This window comes from Lipophrys pholis (assembly GCF_963383615.2).
Source record: "Lipophrys pholis genome assembly, chromosome: 9".
NCBI lineage: Eukaryota > Metazoa > Chordata > Actinopteri > Blenniiformes > Blenniidae > Lipophrys > Lipophrys pholis.
The window spans coordinates 27,533,539-27,558,018 of NC_137639.1; the positions used below are offsets into that span (position 1 = coordinate 27,533,539).

Consider the following 24,480-nt stretch of genomic DNA (forward strand, 5'->3'; position numbering starts at 1 on the left):
TTAACAAAAGGGCGAAACAAATGACACGATTAAAGAATTTGGGAGGGTGTAGCTTATGTCGCTCGTCGTGGCGGCCGACACACGACAGCGGTCTCTGGAATGTGTGGTAGCACCTGAAACTCTAACCTGAACAGGTTAACGGTCCGTCACCAGCCGTGACGTCTCGTCATTCAGTCTGGAATAATAATCGACCTCTTCGGGGGGGGAAGTGACAGAAAACAGACATTCTGGAACGTTTTTCTGTGGAAGACAGTCAGAAACACTGGGAGGGGGAGGGGCAACATCGTCTTAGTACATTCCACATGACCTGAGTTACTGCTCTCGTTAGTGAGGGGAGGGGGACGAGGCGGGGCTTTGTGATTGGTCATTTGGTCTCTGAATAAACAGCTGATATTTGCATATTGCTCACTAATTTCTATTAGCGATCAAACGTATGAATGCAGGTTTGGGTCTCGGCTTGTCGGGTGGAGTCTCTCAGGCGACTGCTGGTTTTCAATATACATTCAAATGATTTAAAAAAAAAAAAAAAACTAACGGGGCGATTGCCTGAATCCATCACGAGCCAGGACTGACGCGGGACAACAATCCAATATCTTAAAACCATGAAAGCATCTAAGAGGTTAGTCTGCTGAACACTGAACAGCTACGAAGCTGGTTAGATAACATAGCGAGTCTTTTTCCGATAAACTGGAATCTTCAGAAAATTGTGGATTTTTTTTTTTTTCTTTCTTTAAGTTCACCTTGATAGAACTGCGGACACTAAAGTAACATGATACTTGGAGCAGTCTTTTCTATGTATTTTTTTTTTGTGTTTTTTTTTTCCTTTTTGCCGAAACAAAATTAAAAAAAAAAAAAAAGCAAAGCTACTTCTGTTATGGTTCTGTGGTGGTACAGAGGTTAGTGATGGGTGAGGAGAGGCTGTGCCCAAGGTCAGCAACAATGCCCAAACTATCAGAGTCCGTGGACTGCAGGACTCGCGCTACCATGCAGCAGGATGCTGGTACCATTACCCACCCAGGCGTTAAGTCTCTTGTGGACCTTGGGCACTCCCTGCTGGCTAACGTTAGGATTATCGGAGTGCAAGGAGTTGTTTTTTTGTTTTTTTTTTCTTTCGTAGCGTGCCACCTCACTGGCTGCAGTGATTCAGCTGTAAGGTGGCGTGGCTGTGAATACCTGAGGACTAGCTGGTGAGGAGGAACTGTGCCGCGTCTCCGTCGGGGCTCTGGCTGCCCGTGCTGCTGCTCGAGTCGCCGCCCCGTTCCGCCGAGGCAGAGAAGGCGGCAAGAGGGGCCGTGGGCAGAGTGGGCGTGGCCTGGGGTCCCGTGCCCCCGTTGCCGTAGAGACCGGAGGTGACGGAGGAGCAGGAGGAGGGAGGGATGGGCGAAAACAGAGAGGAGCAGAGGAGCTTGACGGGGCAGAAGGCCGAGCCCCTGGGGATGAAGTTCACCTTGTTTTTGTCAGGACATGAGAAGAGAGGGAAGCCTTTCGATTTGCCCGACCTGGAGACAACAAAACATTCTGCTTAGTATTTTTACATAGAAAGGTAATTTTTATTCACAGAGCACTTTCTTGTTTCTTCAGAATTTTTGACATCCTTTCAACATCCCTCCTGGGATGGGTTTTATCATCATTAGACAATGAATAACAAAATTGGAGAGCCGCCCCTCTCACAGTGCAAGGCATTAAAATCATGAAAAGCCACCACTATTAAAATACAAACAGAGAGCCCACGTAAAAATACTCAATCAGGTGTGATATCATCATGTTTCCAAGTTCAGGTTCAAAGTCATTTTGGTTTGGGAGCAACATACAGCTCAATCCTCAATAAGAAAATACCTCTCTAACCTAGAGATAAAGACATTTAAAAAGCATGCATTCATACTATTGTTACATTTTCATCTTGAGGAAAACAAATGCAATTTTAGAAAGAATGATGTTCTTTTTAAAGATGTCTAAAGCGACAAGTTATATAGAAATATGTTCAAAAAAGACAAAACATTCATTGTTGAATTTTGTTCTTCAACTGCATTAAAAGATGAAACATATAATTCAGATTTGGAATTATTTGGGCAAATCGTCTCAACTCTTCAGGGTAATGTTTGTTAAAAAAACGGTTGCTTCTCGTTTTGCACTGATTTCTTTTCAAGTTGGACCCTGAAACCTCAGATCCTCTTTTTAAAATACTTCTCAGATGGTAAAAACATGATTGCGCAAGCAAAAATTTAGTTTGTATAAAAACAAATTACAAGATTCTTAACAAATGATGTGATTTGAATGTATTATTTTCTGACCATATCAGTTTGTTACTGCATCTTGCTTATACACATTCTGAACAATCCCACAAGGCTAATCATTTTTCTTACACCTCTTTTTCCAAGATTTTGATGCAACTCTGTTCATTTATTTACTGATTTAGTTTAATTTTGTACTTGGCCACTGCTGTTTTTCATCACATGTTCAAAATAAAGATTTCGGTCAAAGAGTTCAAGAGAAGAGGTTCAGTACGTTCTGCTTTTTTATATTAATCAGTTTGCTCTGCACACACAGCAGACAATTACACAATCGCCCCCGAGATAGTGTGGACGCTTTATAGGACGCTCACTAAAATATGTGTTTAATGAAACCGTTAGCGCAGAGTTGTTCAAAGATGTTTCGGTATAAATTTGAAGAGCCAATAACAGAAGACACTTCTCAATTAAAGTGTCAAAAAATCACATAAAAATCTTGTAATAAGCTCAAGTCTCTTAAAAAATTGCCTTTATGTTATTGAAAACTACTGTCCTGGAGCACACCGACTCAAGATCATTTGGCTGCATGTTTAAATTCAGATTGTGCTGATGTTCAAGTTTCACAGTTTTTCACATTTTTAAGATAAATGCATCAATCAGGTTCACTGACAGGGAAGAAGAGATGCTTTGACTGAGAAAAAAGGGCCAAACATTCCTATCATAACACCAAGTGTCCATTCAGCTGTGCTCTTTTACATCCCTCCAGGTCAAGACAAAAAACAAACTACTATGTCAATTACAACATTTATCCATCTATCCAAGACAATCAGAAGTCAACACATAACATTTGTCCAATAAAGAGTTACAGTTGAGTTCACATTTCAAAAACATGAATACGTCACTAAATAGAAAGCAAATACTCACACCAACTCCTCAAACACTTTGACCCTCTCACATCCCTCGGGAGGTTCCCGTTTGAACATGTAGCTGTTGTTGGGTTTTGGAGAAGTGGCGAACTTGGGCAGAGGAGAACTGCACACGCCGTCTGGAACACAGGTCAAAACACGTCACGTTATGACTGTAATTTTTGTTACATTAAGAACAACATGAAAAATTCAATATACGATCTACAGAGTAGCTACCAGAACGGGTGTTCTGATATTTTTAAATAGGTGGCTAGTGTGTCAATAGAATTACTTTAAAATGATAATTTGTTTTTTTAAACGTTCAGTGAAAGCGACACTGACTCGTGTGGGATCACTTCAGTACGAGGGATTTCACACATCGTGCTGCTGCCGCAGAGTTTCATACTGCTTTGACAAGAGAAGTCGCTAATTGTCGGGCATGTAGAAACGGAGCAGAGGAAAAAAACCACCGCTGCACTTTAAAGCACTGAAGGCCAAAGCCGCTGGTTCTGGCCTGCAGGTCTACCTTTGTCAATGTCCTCGGCGGAGCAGGGGCTGCCGTCGGGGGACTGGAGCTGGTCCGAACTGCATGGGCGGGGTGACGGGCTGGATTCGCCGCTCGACGGGGCCTGTGTGTCTGTGTCACGCGTGTCCCCGCTGTTGCTGTAGCGATGAGGAGGGAAGGGGGCGCGGCGGCCGTCGACCACGTCCATGGCCTGTGCAACGAAAGGAGGAGGGGGGTGGGTGGGTGGTTAATAGATAGGACTGAATGTGTTCTTAAAATACAGACGTGAGCTGTGGTAATGCCACTAACTGCTTGCTAAGAGCAACAGCTAATCTCCAAGAAACTAACAGGCCTCTGGTGTGTTTGTCTCTCTGTTTACAGAGCAATTGGAGAAGCAAACACCACAGCAGATGGTAGCACTTGACAGTGGATGAACAACGTGATGTGCAGAGCACTCCGCTTTGGCACAGCTGATTCAGAAGAAGAAAAAAAAACAACAACTGAGGATTGGTGCACAGGAGGCTGTAAATCTGTAGTGGTGTGTACGTTCGTTCGAGTGTTAAAAATGCAAGCGTGTGTGTGTGTGTGTGTGTGTGTGTGTGTGTGTGTGTGTGTGTGTGTGTGTGTGTGTGTGTGTGTGTGTGTGTGTGTGTGTGTGTGTGTGTGAGACTTTCTAAGAGTGGAGCTTTACAGACCTGCCGAGGTTTACTGCCCCACATCAGCCAAGATTTATGGGGCATCTTGCCCCCGGGGCGATTTCATTGGAAGTGAGTGAAAATATATGTGTCCTGCTGTCTGACTGTGAGGGGCAAAATGCTGCGAGCGGCTTCGGAAGCGTGGAATGAATTCTAAGCGTAGCCTCGAAAGTTACTTTTGATCCATGCCATTACTGTAACTCATGCCAAAAACTAAAAAATGGATGGTTTACCTGAAACGATCCAAACTAAGAGCACACGCAACTTTATCTAAAAATATCTTCTTTAAACTCATTCATGCAATTTCTTGTGTTCTACAATATACCATACACACAATGAGTGCATTGACATACTGTCAATACTTAAAGGGTTAAACTCCAGTCATTTTCATGTGATTCAGTTACAGTTACACTATCCCCACACCGGTCATTTGAAGTTAAAAAGCAGACAACAGGTGCCAAATAAGCCCAATTGAGTCACAACTCTCCAATCAAAAGTGTGAAACCAACAATTACCCGTCTATGCAAAACAGTTTCAGTTTACAGGACTGTGACTCAGGACGATGATCACTGCTCTGAATCAGTTTGTTGACAAAAGGTTTGACTACTACGAAGTTGTGGAAGTCAAGTGCACGAGTGTCACTTTGAGATCATTCCGGTTACCTCACCGGTTGCAGGCAAATATCAGATCAAACACCATTCAGGCTAAAACTGAAAGTGAGGTCACTCCTTAACGTGGGGATGAAGCATCTGGCACTAAAATGGGTGCTTGCTCGGCCATGCTTGCTTTGTAACTGCTGCAGATCTTTTCTAATAGCTGTTTAAATATTTCAAACATGTAGTTTGGTTCTGTTGAGTACTCTTAAAATTGCCTGTAGTGTACTCTGCCTTTGAATGGCTCAACTTCAACCTCCCTCAGTTGGACGAATCCGTACAGAAGATGGGTGGATGGACTTTAAACAATTTGATAACCAAAGAAACAAATATCTCTTGTTGGAAATTAAGAGCCAAGACTACATTTTTGCTATGGGTGGTGCACTACTTAGAATAATATGTCACATTTGTTTATAGCAACTACATTCTTATAATTCTGACATTTAAACCACTAATGAAAGAGGAGAAGAGTTTATAACAAAAGAATAGGTCAGGTCCTGGCAGGCCAATTCAAAGGAAAACTGCCCGGCCTGCAGTTTAACAAGCTGATTCATAAGTATAGTTTTTCCTCATGAAGCAGTTCTTGGTTTCCAAGTGAAGCAATAGCAGGACTCCATCGATAGTTAAAGGTTGTTTCCGGTGATTCATTCTTGCAAAAAGGTCTGCCCCAAAGTGGAGACAACAGCTTTCTTTATGAAGTAGCATGAAGTGTCATCTTTACACAGAAAAAGGTGAAGTCTGTGAAGCACTGACAAATTTGACAATGAAGACGGAGCCATACTCATATCGCTGCATTCCTTCCTCATGTCATTCTGTTGGGAAAGTTGTGATGTTGTAACATCCACAAAGAGACCATGAACGTCACAATCCTCATGATGAATTTAGTAGTTTTAAGTTGGAGATGTAAGAACAGTTTGCACAGATATACCTGGATTGTAGCCAGCAAGCACTGAGGCACTTCTTTTAGTTTTCCCCTACCGATGATGTGTTGTTGTGAAAGTAATTCCATTTGTCAAGGTAAACAAAGGTCAAGCAGAAGCTCTCTTGTTCCTTCATCTTACCAGTTCATTTTCAATACTATCTAACCTTTCCTCTGCAATGGCCATGTTTCGTTTGATTGTGTGAGCATTATAATGATATACATAACTTTATTCTGCAGGGACACACAGCTGCCGACCAAGCCGGGTTAAAGTGGGTGAACCTCCGGGTCATTGTGAAAACGACTAAAAAGATGTGTATGTTGATCAGGTGGTGTTAAACTTTGATTACAAAGCTGCTCAACTTGGACTCAAAAAATAAAATAAATCACCTGTATCCCCTGCTCCCAGTCCTCTCTGATAAACACATTTTCCAGCTCGTGGTTGATGCCCTCCACGCTGCTCGGCACTCTGCATATGAAGGGTTTGGTCATGGGGATTGTGCTCAGGTTTGACGAATTCCCCTTGTACTAGAAAGAACAACAGAAGTCATAAATATGCCAATAAGTACACACATTTCAAAATACTAGATGTGTAAATACACCTCTGCTGCCCTCAATCCTCTCATATTAAAAAGCAAAGACATTAAAATTCAGTTGTTTAATTTCAATACTATAGCTGATCCCTCAGAAGTATTGTAGTTATTGCAAGTATCTTTGTAAAGTAATGATTGCTGTCTATCATAGGAGGTTGTAAAAGCTGTACATATCCACAGCTTATGTTTCTTTGCTGGGCATCTGTTAATGAATGAACCACCAACATGGAGTGGAAAGTACATGCCCAGACACATTCCTGCCCTCCTGCCTCCCTTCTCCCTTTGACAGAACTGGTCACAAGGGAGACTCATTAACTAGACTTTCTCAGTCAAACTCATGCAACACAAGTCCTCATAAACTTATAAATGTCATCAAATCAGTTTAACATACTCAAGACGTTTCTCAGATACTTGAACAGCCTGCATGACGATGATTTACAACTATCAAACGAATAATGAAAAATAAATTAAAATTTGATCCTACAGTTTAAGTAACGTAGGAAGCAACTTTGCCCTTGAATTAATATTTAGCTGTGGAAAAACTTTGTTCACCACTTGATCTGCATGCTATTTTGCTCAGCTGATCGTATCACTGCTGCCTGGGTGAAATCTTACATCAGTGGAGTTGATGCTTTGATATTGAACCTCTGTTCGTGCTGCTGACTCAGTACCAACGTGAGTAACTCACCTGTGGTTGGCATGAAGGGGCCTGTTGTGGCGGCTGCAGTGAGCTCTGCTCTCTGTCTTTGCTCTGCCGGCTGACCTGTTTGCTGCGCTGCAGCTGCAGCCTCAGTTTAGCAATCTGCTGGAATAAAAGCGACATCACTTCAGCCAATGACAGCGTGGAGGAGACACATTTTAAACAACTTCCAACAAAGGATAATTAATCCATTAGGATACAATATAAAAGTTCATTGTTTTGCCAGTTAGTTCCCCACTCAAACTAACATGAAGCAAAGTTGTTTTTTTTTACTTAAATATGATCATTAGAATTGATTATACAACAAAAACATCAGAACATTTAATATTTTGAGATACTGCATTTTTGTATTTTCATGACTTAAAAGCTATAATTATAGAGAATAAAACAAACATGATTCAATATGAAATGTTTGAAATTTTCCTACTTGACTGGAAAAGACACTTTTCTTCTTTGTTCTCATTTTATTAAGATACAACAGTATGTGTTCCGTTCTGGCCAAGACATAATCTAAGAAATATAAACTATCATAGTGTCAATTGGTTCTCTAGCTTTTTTACCCCAGATTCTTTAGAGAAGGGCTGAGGACCCCTGTGATCTCTGAATGGGCCAGAGCATCACAGTGCAGCCAAACGCTGCTGGAAACACTCCCTCTCACCAACATAATGAAGGAGGAGTGTCAGACAATTCCTGAGGCTCTAGAAAGTGTCTTACTTGTTTGCCTTCATTTATTTTGCTTGTTTTCTGACCCAATATCAACCACCTCCGAGCAGGAAAAGACTTTCCCCTGTGATCTGTCAAGCCCCAGGGGGTCCCAGGCACTAGTTTTGAACTAATGACCTATACTATATATAGAGTATATACGAATTAAGGATAATGAGGATGTGAAGTGAACTACTCCTCAAGAATGTCTTAAAGTCTGCAGCAGAGCGTGTATAATCAATCCTGAATGCGATGATGAAACACGTTAGGTCAATGGGTGTTTCTACATCTGGCTCAGGATCAGCCGAAAAACAGGATACCCTTTGTGAGCCCAACAGCCGCAGTTGTACTGTGCAGACAAAGGTGTGGTCTTCAGTGCTGATCTTGTAATCCTGGCAACACAGTCAATAAAGAAACTCACTCTTTTCATGGATGTCCTCCTACACATGTAATCGTAGAGGTTGGAGAGCTCGAATACAGCACGATGTGTTCACACAGTGGCTGTGGCAGTCGATAATGACAAGTCCAGTAATCTCAAAGGATTGGGGGGGGGGGTTCCTGGCTGTGCTTTGCTATTGATTATGCAGACCTGAACAAAGATGAACACTAAATTTCTTTAGCAGGTATAGCTTGGGTGCAAGGCTACAATTACACTTGAATGCAATTCAAGGAATTGGATTCTAACAATCTGTCTCAGTGCTATAAACCTGTTATTTGTCCAAAGGCCAGAAACTGTTTTTAAGAAACTCAACTCAATAAATTTAGTCTGTTCTGGTTTTTCCTTCACCACCTGTTGATATTACTACAGGACATCAGAAATATCAGTATCATCATATAAGTATTAATCTACAAAGCCTGTCTCTTATGAACCTATGACACACTTGAACTTCCTGACCATTAATATTGTGGCCCCAATAATAGGATACAGCTTTGGGTTGTGGTCTTTATGCGTGGTTTAAGGCATATTTGAAAGTCTGTGAAAAGTTTTTTCTACTCAGTTAGAACAAATCCAAACACATCTGTGTGCCATTAATGTTTTGGAAGTCCTCTTGGGCTGGTAAAAAAAAAAAGTATTGTAGTGCAGGAGCATCTGCTAGGCTTTTAAGTAATCTGAATGGGGGGGGGGGGGGGGGGACGACGACAATATGGCCGTTTCTTTCTTGAGAGGAGCTCCTGCACTGTCTCTCAAATACAACTGGCCAAAATGAGATGCAAAGGGTGCAGCTGAGTGGGGACCAGAGGGGGAGAAGGAGGTTAAATTTAGACTGTGGTCTGGAGAGCATGAGGCCTGTGGTCGGCTGGTTGGCCACCAAAACCCAGCTGATAGGCATGAGTGGAAACCATCCTTAAGTAGTGAAGTATTTAGACTGCCCTCAGACCCTGACAAATAAATTGCATTTTAAGTCAACGGAATGACAAAAACACTCAAGTCCAGGAAAACAGTCCATCTTAATGTCAGACTGAAAGCACTCCACAGACTCTCTGCGGCATTTGTTGTCAGAAGCAGCTGTGACGTGGAGAGCAGAGACGGAGTCAGGTGAATCTACCTCTTTGAGGTGGTCTGCGCTGCCCCAGGAGGCTGATCGCTGGTGAGGACTTCCCTGTTCTGCTCCCTCGTCAATCCAGAGACCTGGAGTCTAAAACGAGAAGCATTCATGCTGACACACAACCACATATTGCACAACTCCATTTCCTCACACACATTCAGCTCTGGATATTGATGTGTATAGTGTACAAAGTACAATGGCTACTAAAGAACAGAGACATGTGTTAATGTGAGTGGGGGTTTCAACGTGTGGGAGGATGAGCCCCTCACCTTAAACCACATTGTGACGACCCACTTCTCACACTGAACATGCTTTGTCCGAGCAGTAATTTCGAGTGGAATGCAAGAGATCCTGATGTTTTTGACATTAGGAAGCATTATTGTTAACAGCTGTTTGGATCCATCGGCAATAAAAAGCAGCACTCCTCTCATGTTCGTTTGATGCCCTTCATTTTGCTGGGAAGTCTTTATATAGTTTTCAACTGTTGCAATGGTTCAGCAAAAATGTGAAATAATACTAATCTAAATAAAAATGTATGGATCCATTACACTTGTACTAAATTTAGTTCTGAAATGTGAGACGTCTTGAAATCACTCATTGGCTTATCTTCCACGCTTTGTCCTTAAAGTTACAAAGGAAAAATCCTGATGCTAAAAAATGGTGGAGATGTTTCCTGCTGCAGTGCCCTCGATGAAGCTCAGTGGCACCACCCAAAGAAAGCTTTGCTCAAACTTTGAAAAACACCGATATGAAGGGAAAGCAAACATTGTTAACAAAGAGACTGTAGTACCTCTTATACATAAAATGCAGGTCAAAGTTCTTCACAATGACATAAATAAATACAGACGCATATTCAATAAAGAATTTGAAGTCGATTTTTCTTTCTACACTTTAACATCAAATTACCTTTAAAATAAGAACTTGTGTTATAGTAAAATGATAAAATTGAATAAATGATGGGAAAAAAGCATTCCCCAGATTTTTCCCTGAAACTCTCTGGCGCCCCCTGGGCAAGACCAAACCCCCATTTTGAAATCCACCTTGTTCACGTCTTCCATAAGAATGAAAGCACAGACTTTCATTATGCGAATATGAACCTAGATAGACTAAAGCATTAAACAAATGTATTAAATCAATAATGTGCACTGTACTTATCCATTTGTTTGTTTATATGTTATTGTTAATCCTATTTTTATTATACAAAGTCATTGGCATATATGCAAACTGGCATGTGTGTTCACATCTAAGTCGGTTAATACGAGTTTACACAAAGCCATGCGATAAATCATTAAATGTGCTTGTTGGGAGAAATGATTGGCTAATATGACCTCATTGTACAGTCCCATCGGCATGTGAACAACAAGTCAATACACCGAATGTAAAATGTTTAGATAAGCAGTTGGGAAAGATGAGGTTGAACGCAGTAATGAAGGCAGCGTGTTCAAAAGTAAAGCTGAAAATCTGGAGTCAATGAAAGCAGTCATGAGATACCATCCCCGAGGATGGAACTATATTCAACAGGAAAAAAACAAGAGTCATTGCATGTTTGATTGCTTCCATTAGTAAGCTGGGTTGAGAAACATACAACGAATTGGAATTTCTTTTTCGTTCACATGCTATCCTAGTAAAGCTTAACAGTTCCATTTAATGGTCAAAATAGAGAGCACATGATGAGAAAATAGGTAAATATCTATGAAATGATGCTTTGACACCAATTAAGGAGACATCTGATAAGCAGTACGCAAGGTGGCAAGTAAAGTCATTCTACTTTATTACTGTACTTAAGAGAGCTGAAAATTCTCATTCATTAAAATTTTTCTGATGACAATATTTGACGACAAGTAGGTTTACTTCCTACATTCTTCAAAATGTCTCTTTCCTTGTTTTAACCTCAAGGAGGAAAACTTACAGGAAGTGGATCAAAACAGCCGACGGTAACATTTATCCTTTATATATGGTTGAGTTCAAAAGATTTTTGTTACGGTTTAGAAAACATAAACATGCTTCTAAAACAAAATGATATGAGTATTTTAAATAAAGTCCAGACAGGCTAATACCAGTTTTATTAAATACAGAAACTATGACACAAACTGAATCATGAGCTGTGTCATTACTGATAATTAAGCTGCTGTTTCCATTCTGAAAAACAGATCACAATAGCATTAGTGTGCACAGAGAAGTTCACATGGTTTTTAAGACGTCGTGTGTGAATTGACTTCAACCAGTTTTGTACAGTGACATTTTCAGTATTGTTTCTACAAGTATGTGTACCTCTACTTCAGTAAAGAATGTGAGCACTTCTGTTTTCCATAGTGAAAGTCGACAAACTCGACCCGGGTACAGTGTAATGAGCAGAAAACATGCAGTACAATGCTGTGTCTACAGATACATTTTGTGTTGTCGGTACACCCGTATAACGGAACGAAAACATCTGATATCCAAAGTATTCGCTGCCCAAGAGCATAGAGGCAGTTCTGTTTCATTGAATGTGTCTTTTAAGCATCTACTGCAGCCACGAGGAAACTGTTAATTTATGTAAATAGATGCAAAAACAGAAAAAGGCAGAGGATGTTTCATAGGCTTGTCTGAAACCACATACTTCCCCCCCGATTATGCACATCAACAGTGCCTGTGGTACTCAAACATCTGACGTTTTACGGGCTGCACAGTAGTACGAAACATCTTAAATGTCAGTGTCTTCACACTGCCTTATGTTTGACCCCATGCACACAGAAAAACCTCTATGGCTTTCCAACTAGCACACAAGCCTTGCCCTATGATATGGAATATCACACTGTGAATAATGAGGAACACCCGTGAAGGCGTTCGCACTGGCTTGCTGGCGCTTGTTCCCCCCAGAAAAGGACGGGAATTAAATGGGGGCTTGTGCTCTCATAAAAGGGACCACTGTGCTTGGCCACGCTGGATGGCAGATGTGTTGCTAGCCTTTAGCATTAACATTTTGTGCATGGCCTATGGAGCCATTTGTGCCGTTTGATGCCTCTGCCAAACATTGGGAGACTTGATTCTGAAGCTTAATCCCTGCATACAGAACGCAGATTGCTTGAAAAGGGCAGACAGACTTTGTGGAGTTTTGGACTGAGCTGCTGAGGAAAAACTAAATTCTCACAGATGTTGGGTGACGTCAAGCAGGCATGCTACCTACACCACGTTTCTCAATGAAATGTAAAATGCTTTCACTTGCACCAAAATGTGACTCATTGAGGGCCGTAAATCAGGCGAGTTGAAAAACCCATTTCTCAAATATCAAAAGAAACAGAGGCCTAAAACTTTGACAGAACGCTGCTGAACACGTTTGAATTAACTTCATTACTAATTACATTTAACCCTGTGAAGACCAGGACGTCTGAATTAATTTAGATTTTATGGCTGTGGGAGGGACCGAGAGGTTAGAGCAGTGAGATTACAACAGGATGGTTGAGGGTTTGAATCCAGCTGTCCCCAATTCCCAGTAAGGGTTGTCTCAGAAGGGGCATCTGCTGTGAAAACTATGTAACAGAGGAGCTGAAATACGATCACGAGTGAACTGCCCCTTTGTCCAAGATGGCTTCACCTTTCAATATCTAGCACAGGGGTCTCAAACTCAGATCCTCGAGGGCCGCAGCCCTGCACGTTTCCCATGTCTGCGTGCTTCCACACAGCTGATTGCAATGAGCAGCTTGTTGCCTGGCTTTGCGCTGAATGTGGTGATGAACCATCAGGACATTCGGGGGAGGGAGACATGGACAACATGCAGGCCACCGGCCCTTGAGGATCTGAGTTTGAGCCCTCTGCTCTAGCAGGTAATATTTCTGTGAAGCTCATATTACAAATGTGTGATACGCTGATTAATCACATCTGGGATTGGAAAGTTGTACAATCAGAGCAACAATAAATACTATTATTTATGCTTTCAGCAGTGTCGGGATAAAAAACTAAACAAAAATGTGATAGTTGGTTTAAAAGACCATCTCAAACTATTTTAAAAGAAGTTGACAGCCCAATGTTGGCAAAGGAGGGGTTAAGTTTTTCTTTATGATGGATATCTAAACCTGCAATTGTGCATTAAATCCCCAGGCAGAGTGAGACAAGACAGTTAAAAACGCTGCGGGCTATCTTTCCTTCCTTATTGACTCTGTGACCCCCTCCAAACAAACTGACTGTTAACAAGAACTCCCACCTTTATTTACCTCGAGCCCTTTTATCGCGCTAGCGGTTGAACCTCAAGCCCTCGCCTGTGTGCTTTGAAGACCGACTCGTGTGCCAGGTGCTGAGCCTGATAATGTAATGCTGCACAGATAAAATACTCTGTTACCATAGCCTGCAGCCGGCTTCCTATTGTGATTCCCACCCAAAGGGTTACATGCAGGCAACATCCTCAAGAATCCAGCTCTGTTCCAAAGCAGGAAATAATGACTGGGCTTCAATAGAGTTGCAGTGGAATTTGTGCTGGTTTGTTTGGATTGCGTGCCGAGACATGCGAGCAGACTGCCACTGCTATCATTTAGTAGGTTTTAAAGATGAGGAGAGTGAGGAGGCAGACATGGTGAGTCGACTTGGCATGTCCTAGGCCCCGTGTGTCAGGTATAGAAAAACCCAATGGAAAACAAATTTTAAACCTTTGCATAGTGTGCGATAATCTATACTTCAAGAACTTGTGTTGATGTTGCTCCTTTCAGGGGTCTCCATAGTGGATCAGATGTTATGCTGCATGCACTTCATGAAGCAACCCGAGCGATAAAGTTGTTGATATTTTCCAATATACTGTGCGGCGCTAATGATTCAATTAATTTCTGGTTACAAGCTTGCTTTACTAAACTCAGTCGACACAAACCAGATCACATTAGGATTATATGAAGGCCTTAGATATGAAGCATTATTGTCTACCAGCCGACAGCCTGGAAACGCCAAGTAAAAAGTTAGACTTTCAGGGTAGTCTGATCATTTCAGCCTGCCTTAGGCAGTGACCAATCAATCTTATCAGTTATACCCATAAGCAACCAGCAAAGGCTATCAAAATACATTTTTAATTCCCGAGACTCTGCTCTGTTCTTTGATGGTAAACACACAGCTGAATATTCACTGTAATGTAAACACATACAGAGTACTGTAAATATTACTGCTCTGTGTATTCTTCCGACATCTGGGTCTCCTGTATTTCCATGTGTATATATACATATCGATTTAAGTTTCTACTTATGTATACGTAATCTATTCTCATGTACCACTATCCTAACTATCTTTAACTAAAGTGGAGCTGCTGTGATGACCGAATTTCCCCATGTGAGATAATAAAGTCTGATCTAATCAAATTAAATATAAAGTCAAAGTGACAGGCTAAAAGATTTTGTGATGTTTAGTTCAGACCACGGCTTTAACAAATTACTTATATTGATGGACACAAAAACATCTCGTAAAACAAAATTAGGTTGAAAGTTGGCTGTTTTAATGTAATTTTGGACATAATTATGGTAGGCTTTACATGTGCAACACAGACAGTAATGGGGACAAGTGCCATGCAATGAGCTTTTTCTATATATTACAAGTAAGGAAAACCATAAAGCTAATTATTTTGCCATCCTAATTTGAATAATACAAATCCATGATCGTGATGAACTATTTGCTCTCATGCAGGTGGAGAGTGCACACACATGCCTGTGGTCAGCTGGTGATCAGCCACAGCCATTTGCATTGTATTAAAGTGCAACTTTAACCAGCAGATATGAGGCGTAAAGTGTTTGATCAGTCTGCTTTTTGTCCGAGCGAGTTCTTTGAGGTCGGCTTGGTGTGTCCAGGCCCTAATCTTCATACAGACATGCTCTGTGTTCTGTAACCACAGGGCCCAGGGCATGCAGACGTATCCCGGAACAGTGATTAGCATATGTATGGGCCCTCTGCTGCTCAACTCCCACACAAAAGGCAGGCGGGCCGTACAGCCACGAGGGCCAGGTGGTAAGCAGTGGGATTTCTCCTCGCCTCCGCCACAGCCAGAGGGACAGGTGCAAACAACTTCACCTCCATGCAGGGCTACGTTACAACTCAAAAGGAGAGGCTGAGTCCAACTTGTGCAGTGCACAACAAAAGAGGCCAGGGACCCTTTGTGTGCTGCTTTCTGCTGCTGTTGTCTTATAAAAAGAGCTGGGCCCAGGCATAACTTGTTAACAGGAAGTGGTCTCTGACTATCCTTGAGGGAGTTTGTGCACATAATCGCTCAAGGACTGTCAAGTGTGTCACACTCTCACACTTTAATAAAACATTGCCATATGTTCCCCATTATACATTTTCACAGTTTAATCTCCTGATTGGATTTAACTTTTGAGCAACTTTCAACCACACTTTTATACCCGACTGGAAAACTAGGTCAATACAATGAGATTAATATTTGATTGCCAAAAAAACAAATGTGAGAGCGGCATTTGTCTACATTAACATTTTTAGGACCCTGATAGTTCTCTGATGGATTTTCCAAACTTGTGCAGTCTTTCTACAGCTGCACACGAACCCCGTAATTAGAGGTGTTTACTCTGCACACAGCCACTTCAAGACATCTTGCAAGGCCCTCTCACCACTTCCCCGGCCTACATACAAAGAAGCACAAGGCAATGAGGGGTTAAAGGGACGAAGCAAATGTAAATGAGGCTTGGCGGTCTTCATTCAGACACATGAAAGGCTTCTGTTCGCCAAGAGGGGAGCAGCTCTTGTCATGATCATACATATTCAATATTCTTTCATAACGCAAACCGTCCGAGAAAAAAGAAAAGAGAAAAGCGCCTCATAAGTAAAACTGCATTGAACCCTCCCATCACATGGCGAGATTAGTGAGTGTGGGCTGATATCCAGGAATACTCTGGTCAGGCTCAATGTAAAATCCATACATGGGTCTTATGAAGTGGTGTAATTTAGTGGTGCTTTAGGGGGAATTTCATACTATTTACACAAGTCTATATGGCAGCAGATCCAACCACCAGACTGAAGTCGCAAAAACCTTCAGATTATAAATATGTAGCCTTCATGATCAGCCACTATGACAGAAACTAATAATCATTTCTCTAGTTTTAATTATGATGGTTTTCCATGAGAGGGAACATTTGATTCAAGCCTTTTCCAGACACTGGAGCCCAGGGGCATAAAAAGTGGTCTTAAAATAATATTATGATTTTTTTTTTTTTTTTTTTAAGGCATTTCCTTTCCCGTCAAATTTTAAACTAACTTCAACTTATAAACCATGTTGAGCAAGCTCATCCAGCTTGCGATTATTACAATACTTCAAGCGCATTGCGCAGTCAGCTTTATTTTCCGTCCCCTCCCAATTATACACCGATTAACCCATTTGACTCTACTTCTCCAAACTTGCAATGATTTCCTTTTCAACTGGCACCGCATGTGATTTTTTGCATGATTAGAAAAGTGAAAGCATCCAGTGTGATGATGACTAAATAACTTTCATGTAAACTGTATTGGACATATTATAAAACAACAATGATTGCAAATAATATGTATTAAATTAAATAAAATTTTAAAAAAAAGCAGCAAACATGACTTTTGATGCATCTATTCCCTAAAGATACAAACGCTTGTGGTCACGTACGTCGCAGCTAAAAATAATCGTGATGCGAATGATGACAAAAACATTTGGGACGACATACAAGTGTATTGCTGAAGAGATTTGGAAAGTAGGGAAAAGCACACATGATTGCAGGAGCTTGAGTCCGAATCACTGTTTCCACAGACAACCTCACATGACTCACTACTGGAGCTCTGCTCAGATCTGCAGCCTCCTAATCTAATCATCGGTGTGAAATATGAAAATTCCTGCATGTTGGCGGAGGAAAGTAAAAATTACTACACTTAAAAGGGCTGTGATGTAGCACGCTTACATGGGGTTAAAGCTAAAGATTACAGTGTTGAGAAAAAGGGACTCTGGGCTAACCCGTACAGGCCTGCAGCCAAGACGGGATTTTCTAGATGGCACGTACCTGTGTAGCTTTGTCTTTCATACAGGAAGGGTAGGGTCCATGGGCGTCCCGGGGCCACTGGCCTGTGAGGTACGGCCCTGTGATGGCATCCAGGGAAGATGCCCGTCGGATGGCACTTGAACTCCGAACCTGTAATTTGGATCTTTCAGCTGTAAATTGAAGAGGAACAAAAAAATTTAAATAAAAAATTAAGCAGAGCCACAGATGTATAAGCACCATGTGAGGAAGATATGCAACACACTTCAAAGGCATTTGTTCAGTCAAATGTTCATCCATCCTGTTGGTGTTGATTAAAAAGAATTATAATAAATAGTTCAACAAGGCATATGAATATGTAAGTCATAAATCTCTGTCTTGGTTAATTTGCAGCAAAGGACTGGGGCCATATTTTGGATGCTTACAGTTTGATTATTTTTAGCCAAGAAAAAAGCAATTGCATAATGAATATATGCTAAAACAAGTTTGCTTCCTTAACATAGTTTCTTTCATTATGTGTTACATTGGGAAGAAAAAGTAAGGCTGTGGATGTAGTAGATGTAAGTGCATTACACTTAAAGAACAGATTTAAAACTTGGATTGAGCTGTGGCTGTTGGCTGGCTTCTTGTTTTGTTTAATCTCTGTACAAGCACTACTGCTGTTACTTAGACGTGTGACGATGAGTTTTTCTTACAATTTCCTCTTGTTTATAAAGTGCGGACAATTATTTTTTTGTGCTAATCCTGCAAGTATTAGTGCAGAGCAGAGAGCAGGAGGATTTGAGAGTCGAGGCCTGAAGCAAATGCAAATGGCTGAGCAGGAGTATCTGATGTTATGAGAGCAATCTGCAGTGAGCTCGGGCAGTTAAGCACACACCACCCACATAAGAACTCATAAACAACCACACCACAATGCACATCAATACTGCCTGTATCCACTCAACATTCCTGCAGTGACACGCAGAAAAAAAATTAAAATAAGAAGAGATGGAAAACATAACAAGCAAACACAAAGACATGCTGGAGAGCATCATCACACCAAGTTAGCCTCAATCACACTTTGGATGATTACTGAAAAACCGTTTCTCTATTTTCATATCTGACTGAACGACGAGCAGGAAGCGCTCTACTCCTTTCCAGTGCAGACTGAGGCCTTACCATGAGCACACACAGACTAAACTATCTACATGAGGCACCCCTCTCCTAGTAGAACTACATAGCCATTCATTGTTGGTCTTTGTTCACAAAATACACAGGCCTACCCACCCAAAGGTATTGCCTAAGTAAGCTTACTGGGCTACAGTAAAATTCCCTGAAGCATTGGAGACAAAGGAAGCAGGCTAAATTTCCATCAATATTGATATAGGCCAAGCCAGTGCTCTCAGAACTGGGATTGTGGTTATTTTCCATCGTCTCCCAACTTGCCAGACTAGAATAATCTCCTGATGAGGAAAAAGCAACAGTGTGAAAGAAGCCAAGACATCAAAGACGTCCATCTGCCGATTTTTTGGGGGCAAGTAAGTGGTCTGTGCGATATTGTGGGAATATTTTAAAGGCAACTCTTTAGTAAAAGCGCTTTCCTTCATAGGACATGCTACTGCTGAGAAAAGTACTTCACATTTTCAGGGATAAATGGCAGGTTTATTTGCTGGAGGGCAGAAGCAAATGTAAAAACAAGCATGTGGTCCAAATCATTAATCCACAGCAGAACACGTTGTTTTAAGTTTTCTAAGGCCTGTTCGACACTGGTTGAAAAGTAAACCACAATAACCTCGATTTTAGAGGCATCATAGCTGTGTCAGTATTTCACATATGCTTAATTGAATGAAACCAGAATTGTTAATACTTTTTAAAACTACACCTGGTAAAATTTAAGAATAGTTTTTTGTGTAAATGGTCTCAACTAGGGATGCACACGATAAGTAAGCTAAATTATTATTGGCATTTTTTTTTTAATTCATGTACAATTTCACCTCACGTGATGCAGTCGGCAGCCACTAGTTTGTGCTACAGAGCAATCAGACAACAGTCACTCTCCGTGCGATGTTGCACATATGCTGCAGTTAAAAAAAAAAAAAAAAAAAAAGCACAGCGGGGAGCTGGAGATGTCCTCTCATAAAATGTACAATTTGTTAGTACTTAACCCACGACAGAACGATGGCTGCTGCTGGTAGTAGTGCTAGCTGTACTCAGAACACTGTTATTGTTTTTGCAGAGACGCTTGACCTGAGAATAATAACTCAATAATAACTAAAAATCTGAATAACCTTCCAAAATATGCTTTTACTCAAATTTGTTGAAGGTAGAGGCTAATACGTCGAGGCTGATCACACTGTACCAGATTTGGACTATTATGAGCAATTCTACCAGAAGTCCCTCAAGTCTCAACTGTCGTCAAATCACTTCAGTTAAATTTTATTGCATTTGCTAAGATTACCTAAAAAGTACGTAAGTGAAAATGCGACTGGTCTCCTTTTAGGTATGTAAAACAGTCACTTTTAAGAGATTAGAGGCAAAAAATTCATATAGTATCCACTTTTACTAATCTTACAAATATTACTTATTCTTCTTGTTAGATTTCCTGTTTTAAGGTCTACAAGGTAGAAAACTGAAAACTTTATTGTTGGAGAGCACAAATATACTCTCTTGCAACTGTTATTACTTACTTTTTCAAAGCTTATTGATTCAGCCAAAGGCTTTATTGATTCTGCTAATGATTCTGTAAGTCGGTACGGAGGATTATACCTTATTAATAATACATAATGTCGATTAAAAGAATTGGTTTGATAACATGATTAGACAGAAATTGCTTGAAAAATTAGGCTTGACCAGATTTCATAGTTCAATAACATTTACTTTAGAAGCTAACATGACTTTTAATTGCAAACCAAGCTTGGAAGAGTCTTTCACATAGTATGAATGGTGACATTAAACTTGAATCAAGAGTTTTAGCATGTGTCCCTAACTGGGTGAGGAAATGGCTTCTTGGCAATATTAACTTCATTCGGTGCATCCTACACAAGTCCGCCAGAACCAGTTTGAATGGATTGCGTATAAAAATGAATGACTGATATGTGCCAACAGAGGTAACTGGCATTTCTGAGTTAAGCTTCACTGTTCTGGCACTTCAAATCATTACGCGCAGGCAGTTAGGAACACATTTCCACCAGGGTCAACCGATTTCGACACCACGTTCATGTTCAGATTTGGTCCTACTCTGCAGTTTGAAAGGTTGACAATGAAGCAGGGCTGTTTCAGCATTGCTGGCACTTTGACAGAGAGTGGGACTCTCATTGTTGGGACACTGTGGTAAGAGGATGATGTCACTCTGGTGAGCCTAAAAGGTCACGATGTGGAATATAATACTTTTGACTCTGTCCATCATCATCGGGCTAAGCCCTAAATCATTGGAACACAGCGTGTTCCTTCACCACACTGACATTTTCTGGCACCAACCAATGTGGTACTGCGTAGCACTGAATTTTCCACCAAATGGTAAGTATTATGTTCATAAATGGGTTCAAAGTACAACAATAAATGAGATATTGCAAAGCCTACCGTTTCAGTTAGATCAAGCTGGAGTGCAGTCAAACGAAATGAAAATGACTAAATCATGCTTACACTACATGTGTGCTGGAAACATAAGGGTAAAACATCTTGATTTTTTGATTCCTGCCATCCACCAACTGATACAATCACAGTTGTCATCTGAGGCCTCTCACACGCGTTTGGCCTGTGAGGTCACGTCCATGAAAGAAGGACAAGTCTCCATCATCGCAACTAACATGGGACACTGGCCTGGGTTAGAGGTTGTCCTGTTCAGAGGATCAAGGTATGCGTGGCATGCCACTGGGGTTGAGAATCATCAACACAGCCGGCTAGCGAGGCACGGGTGAAAAAAAACCATCGTGCCTGGTGAATCTGCCTACTCAGTTGTTATGGCAGAGACTTCGTTTCCTGCCTTGCATGCTACACTGGTCAAGGTTGGAGGTCACCTCATTCAAAGAAGTGAGGAATGTGAGGAACGTCACAAACATTAAATTCCACACAACTCCACCATAACCACCATGCTTCACAGAGAAAAGAGGGCAAGGATTCTGTTAAAGGTAAGCCTGGTGAAATGGCTTCCCTTTGCAGGGAGCAGTGATGCAGTTGTTGATGAAAAACAAGCAGCATTCTCACGCTTACCTATCACTTTGTCTTTCCAACACTTGCCAGATAGTGTGTGGTGGTTACGCACTTGTTTTGTACAAAAAAGGCAGCAATATTTCAGCAAAAATGCACTTCTGGCTTTGAAGGGATGCTGCTACTGAAAAACCGGCCGCAGTGTCGATATTTGGCAAGAGGAGGCAGTCACATAAATAAGATTTACTTAGGCACTAGGAAACATGGATTTACAGCCACCTGGACTTCCATGTCCTTCTTCTAGGTATCTCCGTAGCATTTCAGAGAATCGGCCGAGCACGACACGGGACAACACACTCCTGTTATCCACGTGCAAGGTAACGTGGTAATGTTTAGCGTATGGCGTGAATGTGTGGAGCACAGTGTTCGTTTAGTGAGCAGGGAGGTCAGAAAAGGAAACACCTGAACATTTGCTCAGCAGTGACGTGGCCCGATTACAACTGAAAGCATGCCTTGCTACCAATCCTCTCCTCCCCCTCTCCCTGTCAAAAGTCCATATCAAATAAGAGTTGCCAACATTGCACTCCAGGCAGTTTATGAGTGTCTTATTGTGTGTGGATGATAGGTTAAACCCTTAATGCATCCTCCTTCTGCAAAGCAAGTGTTTCCAGGCTCACAGGCCTCACTCACAAATATAATATATATATTGTAGCTTACCATCACTGGTATTATTATTATATTTCTTTATCATATTCATCTTTAAACAGCTGGAATAGTCACGTTTAATTGCATGGCTGTGCACCACATGGTAACAATAAAAGTTGACATACCAGCAATTAAAGCTATTTAGACAAACATGCGTGGTGACATGGCATATTTTACTCTCACGTTATTACAAATGCGTTTTGTTTTTTTTTTAAGTTTCGTTACCTCTGGAGACTGGAGAGTCCGGGGGGCAGGACGACTCCTTATTTTCTGGGGACAGTCTTTGCTTTGAGTTCGCACTTCCTGAAGTGAGCGTCGGGCTTGAAGGGGGGCTCGATCCCCGGCTGTTGAGGATCTGCGGCCGCGTCGGGCTGCTCTGGCCCCCGCGCAGGAGCTGGTAGGGAACCGTGGCTCGGAGGGGGTGCAGGCGGCAGCTACCGGGGGAGCCTGCGTTGTTGCGTCTCACCCGCGGCTGCTGGAGCGAGTTGCTGGGCGCCGACATCCTCCGAGCTTATGAATTCTTATCGCCGTTAAAAAAAACAAAAAAAAAAGTTGTGCTGTTTCTCTGGAGGAGGAGATGATGGGGGTGGTGGAGGGGGAGGGGGTGGTAAGATAAACATTAGCATGTTAGCAACAAAAAAACGTTAGCTTCCTTTAAAGAAGAAAACCCTCACGCGCTCAAGGGAGTTTAAAAAAAAAAAAAAGACATTTCGACACGTATCATTTCACTGTGAACTCACCTGTAGGGTGCTACCACATGCTGCGGGGAGCCGCAACCATAGCGTGGGTAACTTTAAAAGTTGTTTGTCGATACTTCTCGGAACGTTAAATTGGTGGTTTCCAGCTCCTGCGGCGTCTTTCCCATCCCGTCCACTCACGCTAAGTGACAAGGCGCTCCGGCCAGACTACTGGCTCAGCCGAGGGGGCGGGATACGCTGCTCGCTCCGGCGCTCCTGATTGGCCGCTGTGCCCGTACAGTAAGCTCGCTGATTGGTCGAAATTCGTCTATGGACCGCACTTTCAGCCAATCACAACAGAGATGTGGTACTTGTGTGTAAAAAAGTTTGTTTTTGTAAAAGGAAAAAAAAAAAGTATAAAAAAATGTGTATATTTCACACCAATATCACAACAAAGTATTCCACATCAAATACGTGCTACGACTTGATTGATAAGAATTTGATTGTGCCATTCTAACATTTATTGTTTTGGGGGCAAATTTACACATGCCTGAAAGTGAAAAGGCTTCACACCCAGTTTTACTGTTGCAGCTGGGAGTGTTCATACATGCATTTAATAACTGCCTCAAGTTGTGTAGAAGCATGCAACACTTGATTAGTCCTTGTTTTTTTTGGTTTTGTGCTAGTACATGTGGTCAAGGTTGCCGTTTGTAACTCTTATAGTCAGTGGTCTTTAGCCCAACATATTTATAATAACGCTCATACTGTTTATGAATACACTTTTAAATACTGCAGTTTACATTTAAAGTTTGAAGCACACTATCTGCACTGATGACTTACTGGCAGTGACTACTACTGACTTGTCTCACTTTTGTGATTTTCGACTTTGCAGTTTCATTGTAATTTTATAGAGTAGACACAACAAAATGTTCCACAGCCCCCTTTATACTTAAAGAATATCCTGTGTGAATCTGGTTGCAGGCCTTTCTGTGAAGTTTGCATGGTTCCTTTGTGATTATCAAAATAAACATCTTTTTATGGTTATTATGTGATGCTGTAGGTGACAATAGGCATAAATTACTGTGCTAATTGTGTTCACCCTGTGATGGACTTGTGATGAACTGGTGACCTGTCCAGGGTGTAACCTGCCTTTATGCAGTCAGCTTGGATTGGGTGGTGGAGAAGATGATTAACTTGATGTCTTACTATTTTCATTCCTTTTTCTGTTGCTAATGGTGATTGTTTTTTTCAATGGCAGCAACAATAAACCCAAGTGAAATTCATCTTGTGCTCAAAACATTTGGTGTGACAATAGATTCAAAGGCTCAAAATTCAAGCCAACACGAACACAAAAACTCACCATCTCGTGACAACTGGCCAATCTGTTTAGGAAGAAAAAAACACAAAAAAACTGCATAGTATAACTGGAAGGTCTACGTCAGACAAGTAATTGTTGTTGTGTCAGCTGTTGTTCGGAGAGTCAAGAATGAACTTTCTCTCCGAGCGAATGAGGGTGTTTTGTTGCGTAGTTCGAATGCCCCACAATATATTGTTGTCCTTCTTCCAGGTATCCG

General features: G+C 41.5%; 1 protein-coding gene across 6 annotated transcripts; it reads right to left on the reverse strand.

Annotated features, from left to right (window-relative positions):
* Window positions 1–1,087: 1,087 nt before the first annotated feature.
* On the reverse strand, window positions 1,088–23,114 carry glcci1b (glucocorticoid induced 1b). 6 transcript variants are annotated; one of them, XM_080471153.1, is made up of 9 exons: window positions 22,970–23,114; window positions 22,455–22,749; window positions 17,424–17,572; window positions 9,448–9,537; window positions 7,187–7,300; window positions 6,296–6,433; window positions 3,660–3,849; window positions 3,153–3,273; window positions 1,088–1,499 (listed from the first exon to the last, which is right to left on the reverse strand). In XM_080471153.1, the coding sequence occupies exons 2-9, from the start codon at window positions 22,729–22,731 to the stop codon at window positions 1,181–1,183; spliced, it is 1,398 nt and encodes a 465-aa protein (XP_080327279.1). In that variant the 5' UTR covers window positions 22,732–22,749; window positions 22,970–23,114; the 3' UTR covers window positions 1,088–1,180. The 6 variants fall into 6 exon arrangements, with proteins under 6 accessions (XP_080327279.1, XP_080327277.1, XP_080327278.1 ...); XM_080471151.1 differs by having other exon boundaries at window positions 7,187–7,303; XM_080471152.1 differs by having other exon boundaries at window positions 22,455–22,794.
* Between the last annotated feature and the right edge of the window lie 1,366 nt (window positions 23,115–24,480).

Bases quoted from the DNA above. Each gene is read 5' to 3' on its own strand.
- glcci1b (XM_080471151.1), bottom strand. From the start codon at position 22,731: ATGTCGGCGCCCAGCAACTCGCTCCAGCAGCCGCGGGTGAGACGCAAC. The intron at 9,538-17,423 runs GTACGTGCCATC...TTCTCGTTTTAG, and splicing joins TGAAAGACAAAGCTACACAG to ACTCCAGGTCTCTGGATTGA. The intron at 1,500-3,152 runs GTGAGTATTTGC...TGTTGTCTCCAG, and splicing joins AAAGTGTTTGAGGAGTTGGT to GTCGGGCAAATCGAAAGGCT.